Genomic DNA, 16,807 nt, shown 5'->3' on the forward strand with positions numbered 1-16,807 from the left:
CGGGGAGGGGCCACGAGAGGCCAGAGCCCAGAGAAGGCCCGCTCGGGTGTCTCCCCGTCCTTCCAAGCTAGAACGCCCAGCTGCGGGGCTTTCCTCCTTCTGCACGGCAGAGACCTTAAGGCAGTGATGTCAGCACCATCCTTGGACAAGCAGCCTCTTCCCGCTCAGAATTGCATATTTTCCGGCTGAGCTGGGGGTCTCCACGGCTCTAGCGGCATCAGCAGACATCGTCTCGAGCGGAGACGAGCCCGTCACCCGTGGCGGCCACCAGGTGAATGCAGAAGCTTTTGGAGGGAGCAATCTGGACCACCTTTTGGACCTAAATGAAAGTCTTCTGATATGAAGATTCAGAGGCAGCTACTCCTTGGTTTGGCGGGACAGAGCGATCCTGGTTAGTGTGCCTGTAGGTTCTGATAAGGTCTTGTGCTACTTGGGGATCTGAAGAGCAAACACTTGGGCCCAGGCTCATCACACATCCCCGGTCTGCGGAGCCCCAAACCGCAGCCTCACCAGGCAACCCAGTGCGCTGGACAGCTAATCACGGACAGCTAATCACGGGCTTCTCGCTGGCTGGCTCCTGGGGTTTGGGCTCCGTTTCTCAGGTGATCCTGAAACAAGGAGATGTGTGCATTTAATGGAAGTTAACATTTCCTGCTAGACTGTGAACGTAAGGGCCCACGTGTTTTTTTTTTTTAACCTAATGACTTGTACACAGTAAGCGCCCTGTAAGTGCTTGTCCGATGAAGGAATTAGGACTGCCGAAACTTCAGGGCAACTTCTGCAAAAAGTGGATCCCTTTGGAAGGCAGATCTCTGCCACCAAATCAAACTCCTTATATTCTGATTGGGAGCATCTCACATGGATGTCCACTCCTAAGGGACTAGTCACTTGTTCGAAACCAACAGTAAAGGCCGGCTGGGGATTGTGGATTCAGTTGGGCAAAGCGGTCGCCATCAGAATAGCGCAGCGAGGGGCTCCACAGGCCCCAGGACAGACAGACTTCCAGTTTGCGGTTTTCCTCCAGTCCACGGGGAAGCTCAGATTAGATCTTGTATCAGGGTGAGGCGATGCGCTCTCCTCCAGAGGCTGGCCGCCGGGCTCCAGGCAGGGCATGTGTTTTCTCAAAAGGGACCTCGAGGTCCCTCGTGTCCCGCTGCTGAGCCAATGCTACATGTCCCATGTGAGCCCCAAGGGTGGCAGACACAGTGGCATGGCCGGTGTCTAGCTGGTACCAATCAGGTGGCATCGGGCTCTCCAAAGAGCGGCTTGGAAAAGCAACGTGAGCATCTCGTGGACGTGGGAGGAAATGGGAAAAAAAACAAACCAAAAAAAGAGGAGGAGAATAAATAGGCAAATGGGAGGGGAAAATGGAAACAAAACAAAAAACAAAAATAAAAAGTAAAAAAAGTAGGGTTTATTGACTCATGCGTGTTAAATTAGAGGCCGAGATGGAGCCGGCGGTGCTTCTCTGAAGGCTGTGGTGGCACCTCTGGGGTCTGGCAGCTTCTCAGATCACAGCCGTCTCGTCGGTGCCCCCATGTGGTCCAGACGGCAGGGCGGGCGGCACGCTCTCTGCCCAGGCAAATGGATTTCCTCCCTCCAGCTTCAGCTTTTCCTTTTTTTTTTTTTTTTAAACCCTTTACAGATTGATTTAAACGTTTTTAAATCACATGCTTCTTTTTCTGGGCTGCAGCCAAATCTTGGGGTGCGGGGAGAGCTGTTGGCAGTGGCGATGGAACTGGGCAGGGTCCGTGGGAAGGTCTGGGGAGCCGCCGCCTCCCCCAGCAGATTCCCCCACGGGGCCGTGTCTCTGAGTTGTCTGTGAGCATCAGTTAGGAACTACTGCAGGCTTGTTTGATGTCTTCTGAACCCCTCCCCAGAAAGCTCAGGAGTTTGTAATTGAGACAAGAAATCAAGGAAAAAGACCCAGGATCATCTTTTCCCCAAAGTCACAAGAGGAGGCCAGGAAATGTACCTGGGGACACAGGTCCACCCACCAGTCCCACCGGGCGTTCTTGAAGGTGCAGCACCAGGAAGCCGCCCCCTCCTTCCACCTCCCCCCTCCTGTCCTCGTGGCCAGAGAGCCGGCGCCCAGGAGGAAGCGGGGAAGAGGAGGCTGCGCGCAGCAGTGGCCGTGTCCTGCTGTCCTGTGACTGGATGCCGGGCCCTCAGAGCGTGGCCTGGAGGTTGGGGTCCAGGATGCTTTCTCGGTCTGGAGACTCGATGTAATTGGCAGCCTCCTGAAGTTTCAGCAGCATGGCCATCTAGAGAGGGGCGGAGAGACAGTTACGGAGAGTTGGGACTTTGGGAAACACAGAAAACCAGACTGTGGGTCTGGTCCTGAGTCTGCAAGGGGCTGAGAGCCCAGAGAGTTTGCGGCTGGTTCAGGAAGAGGCCAAGATGACTGCTTCCACCCTGTGTGTAAGCTCGAATGTGGGAACCAGCCCTCGGGAGTGACGGGCAGGTAGGGTGCTGCTCTGGCCGTGATGTGCAGGGAAGGCCAGAGGGCAGAGCCACCTCCTCCCTGCAAGGTGCCAGCGCTCCCTGGCCAGCCCCAGGAGGAGGTGGGAAGGGCCCAAAGACCGTCTAACAGCTCTCCTTGTAACAGACCACGGCCCAGCGGCTGCACCCAGTGCCCTTAGGACCTGCTTCTACCTAGTTCCCACCTCATCGCTTCAGCGGGGCCTGAGCTGTGGCCGCGCGGCACGTGGGATCTTAGTTCCCCGACCAGGGATCGAACCCGCACCCCTTGCATTGGAAGTGCGGAGTCTTAACCACTGGACCTCCGGGGAAGTCCCACCTCCCGCCCTTCTTCCCTCAGTTTCCCTCAACACTTCACGACTCTGACTCTCCATTCAGCTAAGGAAGCCTCATTGCCTCTCCGTGGCTCTGCCTTCCAGCTTCCGTTTCCGTGACATTAGCACCCTCCCGATTTAAAAGCCTTTTGACACAGAGGACATCTGTTTTCTACAAGGTCAAAATTTAAATAAAATGTCTTAGGACTAAAGTAGAGGAATCTCCTACTCGAAAAGGTAAAATTAGGTCCTGGAGTTTGTGCATGTTAAGTTTTTCAGACCATCTGCCAAATCATCCTCCAAAACAGTGACTGACAAATGCCCCCACCAGCAGAACAAAGGTCCGAGCCTCCCCACACACACGATTCTGCAAATGTGAAACAGTTATCTCCTTGTTGTAATACACGTCTCCTCAGTGATTAGAGAGGGGAAGGGTCTTCTTCTGTTTTTATTGGCCCTTTTTATAAATAGTATTTTTTAAATTAATTAATCTATTTATTTATTTTTGGCTGTGTTGGGTCTTCGTTGCTGCGCGCGGGCTTTCTCTAGTTGCGGAGAGCGGGGGCTACTCTTGGTTGCGGTGTGCGGGCTTCTCATTGCGGTGGCTTCTCTTGTTGCGGAGCACGGGCTCTAGGCACGTGGGCTTCAGGAGTTGTGGCACACAGGCTCAGTAGTTGTGGCTCGCGGGCTCTAGAGCGCAGGCTCAGTCGTTGTGGCGCACGGGCTTAGTTGCTCCGTGGCATGTGGGATCTTCCCGGACCAGGGCTCGAACCCGTGTGCCCTGCATTGACAGGCGGATTCTTAACCACTGCGCCACCAGGGAAGTCCCTTTATTGGCCCTTTGCGTTTCCTTTAGTCAATGCCTGCCCCTTGCCTCCTTTGCCCATTGTTGTTCTGCGTGGCAGTTTTGGGGGGAAGGGTCACGTGTTCTGGGTGTCAATCCTCTCTTGGCTACAAGCACTGCAGACATTTCCCCTAGTTTGTCACTTGTCTCAGCTTACTTTCCAAGGGCTCCTGAAGCCACTGGACCGCAGCAGCCCGCAGGATGGCACCAGGGCAAGCACCCGTGGGTCCCACTGCTCTCCTGCTCTGGCCGCCGTTCCCACCTGGGCTCCGCCCAGACCCGGGTCTTTGCTAGAGGACACACACCTTGCTGGCGGGTGACACTGTGTAGCTTAGCCCAGGGTTCTGACGGCCAGAGTTTCCCACCCCCGGCCTCATGCTTGTCCCGGCCTCCGGGCCCCAGCGGGCTGTGGACGAGGGTTCAGTTCTGTGACACTCTGACTTTTGCCTTAGAGCGGCCTCTACTCACCAGCGGGTCGGAGTCCAGGGAGCTGGGGGTGCTGTCCTTGACCGTCCTGTCCTCAGGGGGCGAAGCAATGCTGTGAGGGCCCACGGTGGGTGGGGGCAGGTGGTACAGCTTTGACTGGTCTTGTTGGGCTGACGGCCAGGGAAGAGTGTCCCGGACCCACTCGACGGGGTCCTCCCAGGCAGCTTTCTGCCCGTGAACCTGGAGAGAAGGAGAAATGTGATCACTGGGCGAGGAACCCGCAGATGAGAGGCTTGTTCGTGGAGTCTCCTGATGGCGTGTGTACTTCCTCAAACGTAAAGCTTGAGGCTCTGATCCCTGTGGGGTTTCCTTTGGGTTTCCCAACAAGGGAAGTAAAATAAGTTGGCATAAATTGGTAGAAACCATTTTGGAGGATAATTTGGCAGACTGCATTAAGACTTAACATGGACAAATCTTACGACCCCACGATTTTATTTTCCAAGTAAGAAATTCTTTCAGTTTAGTAATACCTTTTGAAAGAAATTTCACCTTTGTTGAAATGAGGTATTATCTGTGTAAAAATGATGTAAGTCAGGGGACTTCCCTGGTGGCGCAGTGGTTAAGAATCCGCCTGCCAAGGCAGGGGACATGGGTCCAGGCCCTGGTCCGGGAAGATCCCACGTGCTGCGGAGCAACTAAGCCCGCGAGCCACAACTACTGAAGCCCGTGAGCCACAGCTACTGAAGCCCGCGCGCCTAGAGCCCGTGCTCCTCAACAAGGGAAGCCACCGCAATGAGAAGCCTGCGCACCGCAACGAAGAGTAGCCCCCGCTCTCCGCAACTAGAGAAAGCCCGCGTGCAGCAACAAAGACCCAACTCAGCCAAAAATTAATTAATTAATTTAAAAAAAACACAAAAGAGCTTTAAAAAAATGATGTAAGTTGGAAAACTATTAATAATAATGCAAATTAAATGAAATAATGATACATTGCATCTCTAGAAATCTACCATATCATCAGGCAGTGTCTATCACAGTGACACATTACTTCTGTGGATAATACGTGACCAGTAGGGTCTAGTCACCACATCACAGGTCATTGGATCATGCCCTAATTAACAGGTGAGAAAACTAAGGAGGTTTTTTAAAAAAATGACATTTTCCTTTCACACCAAGTTCTTATTCTAACTTTTACTTTTACACGTGTTTTCACTTATTTCATTTGCCTTCGCAACACTGCCAGTGATTTAGGCAGAACAGAATTTATACCACCTCCTTTTTTACACAAGGATATTGAACAGTTTAAGTAACTTGGCCAGAGTAACATTTTTATTAGTAGTTAGTAATGAGCTAAGGCTGTAATAGGGTTTTACTTAATTCTTTGCTCAATTATTTCTCTAACTGCCCTGATCCCTAGAGCAGAGCCAGAAGGCCTAGGGCTGGACACACGGCCCCAGGGTCAGCGGTCATTTAGCGATTCGCTGAACGCTGGCCGAAGGCAGGAAAGCAGCGTGGTCTGTCCAGTGCCTCACCCGACCTGTCAGGAGGAGACCCTAAAGATCTCCGTGGCCCCGTGTCTAACCCTGTTTCCGCTCTGTGAGGTGGGCCAGCCTGGTGTCTGGGCTGAGCGGAGTCGAGGGCGGGCTCACCTTGATGCCGTCCTTGGCCCCTTCCTGCAGGTAGGGAATGATGGAGTTGTTCCATAGGTCAATGAACCAGGTCCGGAAGTCCTCAATGCCGATGGGGCAGGACAGAAAGAAGCAGGGGCCTGGGAAGAGGATGGGGCCGTGAAGACGGCCGAGAACCTTGCTCTCTCCCTGGTCATCTGCCCCCTTGACTCCTTTACACCAGGCAGAGGGTCTCATAACCACAGGGTTGAAAGAAGCACTGGGCTGGGCTAAACTGAGACTGAGGTCAGGACGGGCGGGAGCTGAGAACCTGGCTGTAGCCTCGTGAACGATGCCTCCCTGGGTGGACGGGAGGTGGGGGAGCGAGGGGAAGCTTTAAACTCCCCCGAAATCCCTTCCCCCCTTCTTCCCAGTAATCGTGGGGAAATGAGGGCGAGGGGTCAGCTCTCTGACGGCTGACTCAGGGTGTGGACTGCGCTGGGGGCGCTTGCGCAGTGACTCGGGCACAGGGTCGGTGACTCTATGCGCTGAAGACATGAGAAGGAAAGGGAGTGCCCCCGACCCCGGCCCCCAGGTGTGGCGCAGGAGGCCGTGGCAGGGCGGGCCATACCAATGAGGAAGTCCGAGGTGCTGTGCTTCTCCAGGAAGGTGTGCAGGTGGTACCACAGCTTGGGCACCCAGTCCAGCACCCGCAGCAGCTCCTCCCTGTTGGCGTTGACGTCGCAGTCCGACTCCACCAGCTTCCTCCTCAGGTAGCGAACCAGGAAGCCGTTGGCGGGCTCCACGTTGTTGGAGAAGGTCAGCATCCTGCGGCCAGGGACGCGAAGGGTGGGGCGGAGTGCGCGGGGGCGTGTCCGGCTCATCCCCCGCGGGCCCATCCCCCCCTCCTCCCACCAATGCCCGTGGGGTCCGCTGAACTCAGGGCCTCGGCAGAGCTGACTCTCGGATCGGTGACCCCCCGCAGGTAACCATCTGACCTCACTGGCCTGGACAGGGGGCGTGCGGGCACAGAACCCGAACCTCAGCCACGAAGCCGCACCTCTCAGCTTTACAGTCCTTTCCTGTCTCAGTGGCTCCGTCTCCCCCCGCACTGCCACAGCACACACACACCTGCTCTCTCCCCAGCCCACAGGGCTGCGCTACTTCCCTTTCCTTCTGCTGCTCCTCTGGCCGCATCCTGGATTGAACTGGTTTACCGACTCGGGTAGGGTTGGAAGGCTCATCCAGGGCCCCAGCCCTTACCTGAAGCTCAGATGCAAGCCGTGATTGGGGGTCATCTTCACCGGCTGATTAGTGGTGCCAATAATATAGGGACTGTGGGAAGCGAGAGAAAAGATTTGCGTAGACTTGTCTGAACGCTGGCTTTCTGCCGCGTACCCTCCCCCGACGCCCGTGGAAAGCTCACAGCTTGGGCTGGACCGGGCTCCCCTGCTGCCCACCGTGATGAAGCTGGTCCCGACTCCAGCTTACCATTTGTGATACTTGCAGGTCAGGGCCCCGTTGACCAGCTCGCTGATGGAGCCTGCCTCACTCAGGTCATCCAGCAGGATCACCAGGGGGACATCCCCAATTCCCGTTTCCCGGTCTATCTGGTTAGCCAGGTTGGAGAGATACAGCTGCAGATCCTGAAATGAGAACAGGCAGTGGGTCAACATCGGGAGCAGTGAGCCCCTGGATGAGCCTTGAAGAGGAGGGTTTCAGAGAAGCTGAGCTGGCTCCGGATGCCCTGGGGCCCCGGTTCCTGTTTGACGCGCTTGGACCTGGAGCTACGGAAGACACCGCCCCAGGCTGACCAGCAGTGGCCCGGAGGCCCGAAGCCACCTTCTGAAGCAGTGGCCCCTAGAGCCCACAGGGCTGGGGAACACACGCTTTTCTTCAATGGATTTACACCAGGAACCACTCCTAATGGACGCGCCTCCCCGTGGGGCGGAGCCGGGGGCCAAGGTTTGAAGCCACGGCACAGCATCGGGGGGAACTGGGGAGGCAGCGGGACCTGGCAGGGGACAGCACAGTAATGACAGTTCTGAGTGCTTCCCTGACGGAAGCCCACAGTCAGGGACAAATCCTGGAAAGAAAGGAAATGAAAGAGAAGGGGGGGGGACTGACGAGGCGGGCAGAGGGCCACTGGGACATGAGGGGACAGAGTGTGGACCGCGGTCCCCGCTGGGGTGGGAGCTCCCGGAGGCCCGGGGAGGGAGGAGACTGGAGCAGGGCTGAGATGGGAAAGGGGGTCACCGAGGGGCAGGGAGGTCAAGGCAGCGGCGAGGAAGGGGAGGGAGGACGGGGCAGGCGGGGTGGCGGCCACCTTGCAGGACTGCTGGTGCATGTTGAAGGTGCTGACGATGCCCTCGGTGACCTCGCGGCCGGAGCGCTCTACCAGGTACTCGGCCAGGCGGTTGGTCAGGTAGGTCTTGCCGGTGCCACTGGGGCCGGAGAGGACAAGGCGCCGGTGCTTGAGTAGAAGGCCGATGTAGTGCTGCACCATGGGCTTGGGGATGAGCGTCTCGAACACCAGGCTGTCCACACACTTCTCCTTGAGACCTGGACCCCAGCCCCCGACGGCGTGAGCCTGGGCGGCGCCCTGGGGCTCACCTTCCTCACCCGGGGACCCCGCGGGAACCCCCAGGCCTGGCTCTGGACACGTGGGGCAGGCCGTGCACTGCGGGGGTGGGCGGAGGGGAAGCCCGGGCCGGGCAGAAATGTCCTGCAAACGACAACCTCCCTGGGACAGGTCGGGCCCGGGCTCGTTCATCTTGCACCTCACGGTGACCTTCACGGTGACCTTCACCCTGTAGCCCCGCAACCAGTTCTTGCTCAAGGAACGCGTGACGGACCACCCGACGGTCTCCACCGCGCATTCCTCAGCCCCACACCCAGAAGCAGGGGCTGACCTTTGAGGGAGACTGCTATGTTGTTGACCCCTCGGCGGCAGGGGGGCAGCTCCGGGGGCTCCGCATCCAGGAGCCGTTTCACGTGGCTGACGCTGTAGCCGTGGATGGACTCGGTGCTTAGTCCCAGCGTCGAGGCTGGGTCCATCTTAGAAATGTAGTCCTGACGGGACAGAGGGAGAGAAAGGAGATGCGCAGGACACACACACAGACATGAAGGCCACGAGGAGGGTAGTGCTACAGGCACAGAAGTCGATGGGGAAGAGGAGGCGCGATGTCTGTCCCACTGAGCACTCCTGCACAAACCTCAGAGGCCCCCAGACCCCAGTGTCATCAGAGGACCAGCAAACCCTCAGAGTTCTCGCATCCCTTACCTTGAACACTTGGAAAACAGCGTCATCCAGCAGCTTCCAGTCAACTTTCCCGCTGACCTTGCTGCACCCCAGGAAGAACTCCTGCTGCTTCAAGTCCTGTGAGGCCAGGGTAGATGCACGTGAGCCCAGGGCAGACGGCTCCAAGGAGGGGAGAACGTAAAAGGCCTTGGGAGCTGAGTGCTGTGGGTTCGGGGGTCCTGAGAGCCCAGATGTCCTTGGGTAGAAATGACAGTGTCACCCCCCCCACCCCGCGAAGTTCCTTACCCCTTTGATGATGTGCTGTGGGGGCATCCTCACCACCACCCGAAGAGTCACTTCCTCCTTTGGACCAGAGGTGCTGATACCATCCATGGGAGACAGGTCTGGAAGTGAGAAAAGACTGTTGGTTTGGGGGTATCCACAGGCTTTCCTACATCTTCCTGCCACTAGCCTTTCCAGATAAGTTTTTTTTTTTAAATTTTGGCTGCGTTGGGCCTTCATTGCTGCATGCGGGCTTTCTCCAGTTGCTGCGAGCCAGGGCTACTCTTCATGGTGGTGTGCGGGCTTCTCATTGCGGTGGCTTCTCTTGTTGCGGAGCACAGGTTCTAGGGGCGTGGGCTTCAGTAGTTGTGGCTCGTGGGCTCTAGAGTGCAGCCTCAGTAGTGGCGCACGGGCTTAGTTGCTCCGTGGCATGTGGGATCTTCCCGAACCAGGGCTCGAACCCGTGTCCCCTGCATTGGCAGGCGGACTCCCAACCACTGCACCACCAGGGAAGTCTCTCCAGATAAGTTTTTATCTAACCCAAAATTGGAACTGGAGACCAAACCTGAACAGTGTTTAAGGTCTTAGGACCACAACAACCCTCGGTGTCTCAGGACACCAGCAGCGACTTGGCGGCAGCACTGCTACGTCCCTGGCCCGAGGAAGCCGCACCACGTCGATCGGGGGCGAACCCTGTCCTTCTCCCCAACAGGTACCTGTATCTGCGAGGCTCGGGCTGAAGGGATGGCTGAGCGCCAGGCCCAGGGAGCGGCGAGGGGATGGCAGAGCCGAAGATCCCGGGGCCTGCCCTGCAGCGGGGCTCGCCGAGGGCCCCGGGGCCACCTTCAGCCGGTCGTTCTCAGCTTTCAGCAGGTCCACCTCCAACTGCGGCAAGAACGGGGGTGTGTGGGGGGGGGCGTCTGGAGCCTCTGCCGCCGGGTCCCGCGGCCCCGCCCCCTCCCCGTCCAGGAGCCCTGCCCCGCCCAGGAGCCCCTCCCCGTCCAGGAGCCCCTCCCTGCCCCCGCCCCGCGGCCCCGCGGCCCCCCGGCCCCGCCCGGAACTGACCTGCATGTTGTGCATGGTCTCCCGCAGCTGGTCCAGCTGGTGGGCCGAGTTGAGGGCTTCCAGGCGGATGTCCGTGAGCTTCATCTCCTTCTCCCACAGCTCGGAGCGCAGCTCGGACACCTCCTTCTTCTCCGGCTCCTCCTCCTCGCTGCCCTGGAACAGCCGGGCGTGGGGGGCCGGGGGAGCGGGGCCCCTGGAAGGAGGCAGGGAGCGGCGGGCGTTAGCCGCTGAGCCCGCGGGTGACGGTAACCGGCCCCACTGCCCGGGGAGGGGGCTGCAGTGGGGGGCACTCACTCGGGGGCGTCGGTGCCCGCGGAGGACGAGGCGGAGGACTTGATGGAGGGCGAAGCAGTCTCCGTAGCCTGGTGCTGCAGTTTGGGGGACGAGGGGGCCGAGGAGTCGGGCGTGGCGATCTCCTCGATGTCAGAGTAGGAGGAAGCGGACTTGGGCCCCTTCTTTATGCTGAAGGCTTTGTTGAAGGAACTTCGGAGCTAGAACAAAGCAGATCCGGGGAGAGAGCAGTCAGGGCTCCGCGCTGGAGACGGTGAGGGCAGAGGGGCTTCTGAGACAGAGGCCAGAGGCAGGGATGTGTCGGTAAGCAGGCCTCCCCCAAAGGCTTCACTGGCTTCATGGAATACAGACGGGAGACTCGCCTAGGAATTCGGGCTGAGAGAGAGTGGGACTTGCTGCTGTGCTATGGGAACTTTCTGGGCCTTCCCTGCCCCCGTGGGGGAGCCGCACCCATGAAGGGACGGAGGGGAGGCCCCGGGACACAAGGTGTGTCTCTCGGCGACCCCATCCCACCTCCCGCAGACCAGCAACTGCCCGGTCTGCAGCCTGGCTCACCTGGGCCTCAGGACCCACCTCTCAGCAGGGCTCATCGGATCAGAATCTACCCACCAGAAACTTGCACTACGATTCTGTCCAATCAACAGAAGGGAGTGGAACCAAGCTTCTTTTAGCGCCTCCTGTGCTCCGCACATTACAGGATGGTGAAAACAACCAGATACAAGAGCTTTCGACTATTTCCACTCAAATGTCCCAGAATAAGGGCCACCTCCCAGCATTTCCTCCGAGTACGCAGGGGATTATAATCTGACCGTAACTGGCTTGGTCTTGGGTGTTGATGAGCTGGGTGTTAGGGATGAGGGAGGGAAACCAGGGTTCTGTCCCACACCCGTCACATGCATCCACTTAGCATGCGCACACACACAGGGAGACAGAGCGGCAGCCGGACACCGAGAGTAAAGGAGGGGTCAAAGCAAACCAGATGGCTGGGACAGCAGGAGAAGAGAGTGCAAATCTCAGGGCACTCTTTCCATGTGTCTCCTGGAGCCTGGGAAAGCTGCAGGTGGTGGCTGGCACTGCGGGCGGGGCGTGTCAGGGTCTCTACCAGGCGGGACACAGGAAGACCCATCTGGTGATGGGGATGTGAGGGAGGGAGTGTGTGTGCGGGGGACATGCCATCACGTGGCTCAGAGCGTCAGGAAGCACCGTTCTCTGCAGGGGTGGAGACCTGGGACTAGGACTCGGGCTTCCTGATTTTCTACCCGATGAAGACTTCGCTAGCCCCTGCCTCCCGGGAAGCCGTGTGTGTGTATGAGTGTATATGTGTGTACCAGTGTGTACAAATGTGTTTATGTGTGTATGAATGAGTTAGTGTGTGTGTGAGTTGTATGTGTGTGCGTGCACGTGTGTGTGCACATGCAGGAACAGGTCCTGTGACACCCGTCTGCCGGAAGCACCCGCCCTCTAAGATCACTGAGATCCTAAGTGGGAACAGTGCTCTCTGTGTGGTTCCGTGTCCCCAAAGCAGAACTGCTGGGCAGTGCATTGCGTGGTGTGACGTGGTGAGGGATTCCGTGGTCAAACGAGTTCCAGAAACAGTGGATCCAGCAAAATGAACCGGGACTCTGTCCTGAGATACGTGTGTGTAGAAGGCAGCGTTCCTCAGATCCGAGCACCTTGAAGGGCTGCTGTGGAACTCACCTGGGGCGATGCTGCACTAAGACTCAAGGCTCAGTAACCCCTGCACTCAGGTCCTTCCTCCCTGTGCCCCTCGGTCAGGCTCTGGGGGAGGGAACTGCTCCCTGCCTGCCGCCTCTTCTGACCAGGGTCTGCAGGAAGCTCTGCGTACCCCTCTCTGCCCATCACGATCCCACCACCGTAGCTTTAGTCCCCTGGGGCCTGCCTTCCGGAACGGGTCTCTCGTCTGTGAGCTCCCTGAGCCTCACTCACTGAATTAAGCCTTTGACACTGCTGGCTTGTTATCAGTTTTATATGGGCAGTATTTTTGTCTCCCTGGCAATTCTCCAGACTCCGTGTTTCCTGTCCTCACAACACCCAGCGCAATGTTGGGACAGGGTTTGAGTGGACCTTAACGTGTCTGGTTTGTCATGGAAATTCTGGGTTCACTTTCTGTTTGTCTTAGACTTGTATACCCTAATGCCTGAAAAGTCTTTGGAAACCCCATGGCTGCTCAGAGGGCTTCAGGCTCTAGAGTAACCTGAGGTCCAGCGCTCACCTCTCTCTGGTTCATCTCACTCCAGAGCTAAATCTTGAGGCTACCCCCAAACTGAACTGGCCTCTGGCAATGTCTTCCAGTAGGGGCTTCTAGGGTTTGATGGATCAAAAGATCAGGGCGCTAGCTTTCCGGACAGGGGGAGCGCGGTCTGACTGCTTTTATAACAGGTGGACTTTGGAATGGGGTCGGGGCGCGGCAGGAGGCAGAGCCCTCCCGCTTGGCGCCCGACCAGACCTCTCCTCTGTCCTCGTGGGGCGGCCGTGGATGGACATGCAGGGGGGGAGGGGCGTTACGGGCTTGGCGGAGGTGGTCACAGTTAGTCTCGTGAGTGGCCGTCTCTGTTTAGGGGGAGGGGCTTGCTCTGGAGATGGGGAGGGTACGGCAAAGGCAAAGAGAAAACGGAGAGGAGTGAGTGTCTTACCTCGTAGACCTGGAAAAAAATAGGGATTTGAAGTCAGCATTTTGAAGGGAAAAAAAAAAAAAAAGAAGCAACACTTAATCACTCATTTCACACGGCGGCCCCTGTCTGGACTACACAAAGGTCTGTGGGGGGGCTCATCACACGGGGACAGCGGGTGGCACATGCCCTCGTGGGGGCCCCCCTCCTCCACATGGGCAGCAGAGGGGCTGGAGGTGTTTTCCATCTGCCTCGATAGTGTCAGAAAGGGCATCCCAAGTCGGTTTAGGGTTATCTGGGAAACAAACAACCAACCGAAACAACACTCTCTGCACCGGTCAGGTGATACAAAGGTTCCTTTTGAGGTAATCTGGAAAGTTCCACAAATGCCTCTCCAAAAAGCTGAAGAAGTGACCTCCAGGAGCATCTAGAATGAGTGGCTTTGTTCATAAAATCTTCTGTCCACAGTATGGGAGTGGGTGGAGACAGATGGGGCGTTCCCTTCTGCGTGTCTCCTGTTGCCCATCAGATGTGTGCAGGGCTGGAGGGGATGGCTGGCGGGGGGAGGGGGCAGGTAGCTGCGGCAGACCTCGCTCTGGGCAGACGCCACCGGGGTCTCCTATCAGATGGGGCTCATCGTGGTGAGTTCTGGAAGGCTGGCTCCCGTGCTGAGGTGGTGTGGTCCCCCAGCGTCCCACGCGGCTCCCCCAAACCTTCACCTACCCAGCTCTTCTTCTTCTTCTTTTTGGCATCGGCCTCCTTGCTGCTGCCGATACTGGAGTGACTGGCGATGCTGTTGAGGCTCGAGATGCTGTCCGAGGAGTTCTGCCTCTTGATCCGGAGTTCTAGGGGCCAAGCACAGGGGGCGGACACAGACACGGTGGGTTTAAAGGAGATGGCGTGAGGCTTAGGGCAAGTCTCGCCGCGGGAGAGGGAGGAGGAACCACCACCTCCTCGTCCACATTCTTCAGTTTCGGGGATCATGCTCTCAACAAGCCTTTACTGAGTGCCAATCACGCTTCAACATCAACAAAGGTTAAGGGATAAAAAAAAAAACAGGTAGGAAATGATCCCCATCCTCAAGAGGCTCCCAGTCTAGTAGGAGAAAAAGCAGCACAGAATCCAGTGCCCTCGGCTTGAGCAGGTGTGACAAGGGGCAGCCCGGGCCAGGTGTCCACAGTCCTATGGAGACAGTGACCTGACGCCCTCAGGACTTTCTCCAGGAATATTGGCTGGGGGGTCCAAGGCCGAGTGCCCCACATTTAACCCCAAAAAGCTTTAGTTTCCTCATCTGGTGGGCAGAAAATCTTTTCAGCTCTCTGAGACGGTCTGCAATGGCACCAAAATGACGCTCTTTTCTACTACGGAGAAGGAAAGGGTTATAATAAACGAGAAGGCCTTTGAGTGTTGAAAGAACCAAAGCTCTTCAGGTGGGAACATTGGAAAATGATTTTAGGGCTGAAAAACAGTCCCTGCAAAGGCTGTGCAGGGAGCTGGTTGTGTGTTGGGGCTCCTCAGGCTGGGTAGCAGGGCCGGGGACGGGGGGAACAGCGAGGGGGACGCTGGAGGACAAGCCCGGCGGGGCGAGCCCTGGGGGCCCCTCGAAGGAAGTCTGCCTTGTGCCGAGAGGACTGGATTTTTTTTAAAACCTATTATGAAATCATTAGAGGTTCACAGGAAATTGGAGAGAAATGGGCGGGGAGGTCCCCCGCGTGCACCTCTGACCCAGCCTCCTCCAGGGTTAGCATCTTGGGTGACTATGTGCAACGTCTCACAAAAACAAGGAGGAAGGCAAAGTGGCAGGAACTAGCCCAGAGGGAGGGGGCTAGAGGTGCCTGTGTGCAGCCGTTCCCCTGTTCGGTGTAGGAGACGTGGCTGGTTCTTTTCTCGCCTCTCCTTGACCAGCAATGGATCTTCCAACTCTAGTTTTCCCTTCATACCACAGGGAAAACAAGATCCTAGGATCCGATGAAGGAATCACCACGCTCCCAAAGCACATGGAAAACCCTTCGCTCCATGACTATCAAACCAAGTTTTGCTGTAACCCAGCGTGCCTCCAGTTATTTTAAAAGGTATGCAAACTTCTCAAGGGAATATGCTTAACCGAAGTAAAGAATTTTTCGTTTGTATAAAAATGGAGCTATGGATCCATACATATTTGTTTATATCTGCATAGAAAATTCTTTCTGGAAGGTTTACAAGAAACTATTAGCAGTAATTACCCCTGGGGAGTGGGATTTGGAGGGGGGTTCGGGGAGAGGGATTTTATCGTTTACCACACACCCTTTTGTATACTTTACATCAGGGGCTGGCGAGCTTTTACTGTAAAGGCCAGACAGTAAATATCTTAGGCTTTGTGGCCATTTGATCTCTCTTACAACTACTCGACAAGGCTGGGTGGCATTAAAGCAGCCGCAGACAGTATGTACATTAAAGAGCATGGCTGTGTGCCAGTAAAACTTTATTTAAAAACAGGTGGTGAGCCAGATTTGGCCAGTGGGCCAGGGTTTGCCAACCCCTAGTTCACATTTTCCTCCAGAACGTGTATTGCTTTTGTGATAAATTTAATTCATTAGTTACTTAACAACAAAATGAAAGGCAGCAAAACAAGTATCTATCATCAATTACTTGGGGGTCCAATGAGCTGTGAGCCTGTCAATTAGATTTTTCAAATACGCTATATGGTACTCTTAAGAGCAAAGGACGTGCTTTAACTCAAACAATCTTCAAAAAGTTAAGAAATCTTTTGTGCATTAAAATTTTTATGCCATGTTCATTACCTATTTACAAGCAAAGTAAAGTAGGCATCATTGCTTTGAGCATTAGTTCTTTGACGGCCAAGCTGAACTGGGTCGAGAAGAATGAGGGAAACATGAAAGCAAAGGACAGGATTCACTCATCCATTCAACACAAATATAGCTGAAGAATCAGGTGTACTCGGGAAACCAGAAATAGCTCGATGTCCCAGACCCATCGCTTAGGAGCTGTGTTTGAGCCAGTTACTTGTCTTCTCTGATCTTATTCTCAACTGTAAAATATATTTTATAGGGCTGTTACCTGCAATAAACGAGTTAACGTAAGTTCAATGCTCGGAACAGTGCCTGGCATACTGGAGGTGCTCAACAAAGGCTCGCTGTTCCTGTGGTGGAAGCTGGGGCAGAGCCCGCAGGAGAAGTGATGGGAGATGTGGATGTGGCCAGAGAGAAAGCGCATCCTAGACCAGGAGTGGGGCGGTGCTCCTGCTGCAGGGTTTGCATGTGTTCTCTTTCCCTTTAACTTGCTTTTCTGAAACGTTTCAAACTCACAGAAACACTTAAAGCACAGCACGAGGGAGGACACCCACAGGCCCTCCCCACCATATAACAACTGTGATGTTTTGTTATATTTGCGCCAGTGCACACTCTGTCTGCATACAGACATGTGCACACACATACACACACCCACACACACATTTTCCTGAACAATTTGAAAGCAAGTTGCAGACGTGACACTGTACCACTGAACACTTCTAAGAATAAGGGCATTATCTCACAGCATCAGTATTACACCTAAGCAAATTCAAATTTCAATGATTTCTGATGTTAACTGATGTGGCTGGATCACTCTGGGGGCAGAGTGACAGGAGGACT

General features: G+C 55.9%; 1 protein-coding gene across 9 annotated transcripts in view; it reads right to left on the reverse strand.

The window, feature by feature from the left end:
- Positions 1-637: 637 nt before the first annotated feature.
- NAV1 (neuron navigator 1) overlaps positions 638-16,807 on the reverse strand; it is a 209,766-nt gene continuing 193,596 nt past the window's right edge. For 8 of the 9 annotated variants that reach the window (XM_029229223.1, XM_029229227.1, XM_029229225.1 and 5 more), the window contains 15 exons: positions 13,902-14,023; positions 13,203-13,211; positions 10,552-10,748; positions 10,258-10,450; positions 9,909-10,077; positions 9,217-9,314; positions 8,953-9,048; positions 8,582-8,741; positions 7,996-8,231; positions 7,161-7,315; positions 6,933-7,004; positions 6,301-6,497; positions 5,712-5,830; positions 4,108-4,305; positions 638-2,264 (listed from right to left, as the gene is read on the reverse strand). In XM_029229223.1, the coding sequence (XP_029085056.1) occupies positions 2,169-2,264; positions 4,108-4,305; positions 5,712-5,830; positions 6,301-6,497; positions 6,933-7,004; positions 7,161-7,315; positions 7,996-8,231; positions 8,582-8,741; positions 8,953-9,048; positions 9,217-9,314; positions 9,909-10,077; positions 10,258-10,450; positions 10,552-10,748; positions 13,203-13,211; positions 13,902-14,023 (2,117 nt within the window). In that variant the 3' untranslated portion in view covers positions 638-2,168. The remainder of the gene's footprint in view (positions 2,265-4,107; positions 4,306-5,711; positions 5,831-6,300; positions 6,498-6,932; positions 7,005-7,160; positions 7,316-7,995; positions 8,232-8,581; positions 8,742-8,952; positions 9,049-9,216; positions 9,315-9,908; positions 10,078-10,257; positions 10,451-10,551; positions 10,749-13,202; positions 13,212-13,901; positions 14,024-16,807) is intronic. The other variant, XM_029229224.1, reaches the window with a different exon arrangement.

Source organism: Monodon monoceros, unplaced genomic scaffold, assembly GCF_005190385.1.
Source record: "Monodon monoceros isolate NGI ecotype Baffin Bay Population unplaced genomic scaffold, NGI_Narwhal_1 Super_Scaffold_18, whole genome shotgun sequence".
In the NCBI taxonomy this organism is placed as follows: domain Eukaryota; kingdom Metazoa; phylum Chordata; class Mammalia; order Artiodactyla; family Monodontidae; genus Monodon; species Monodon monoceros.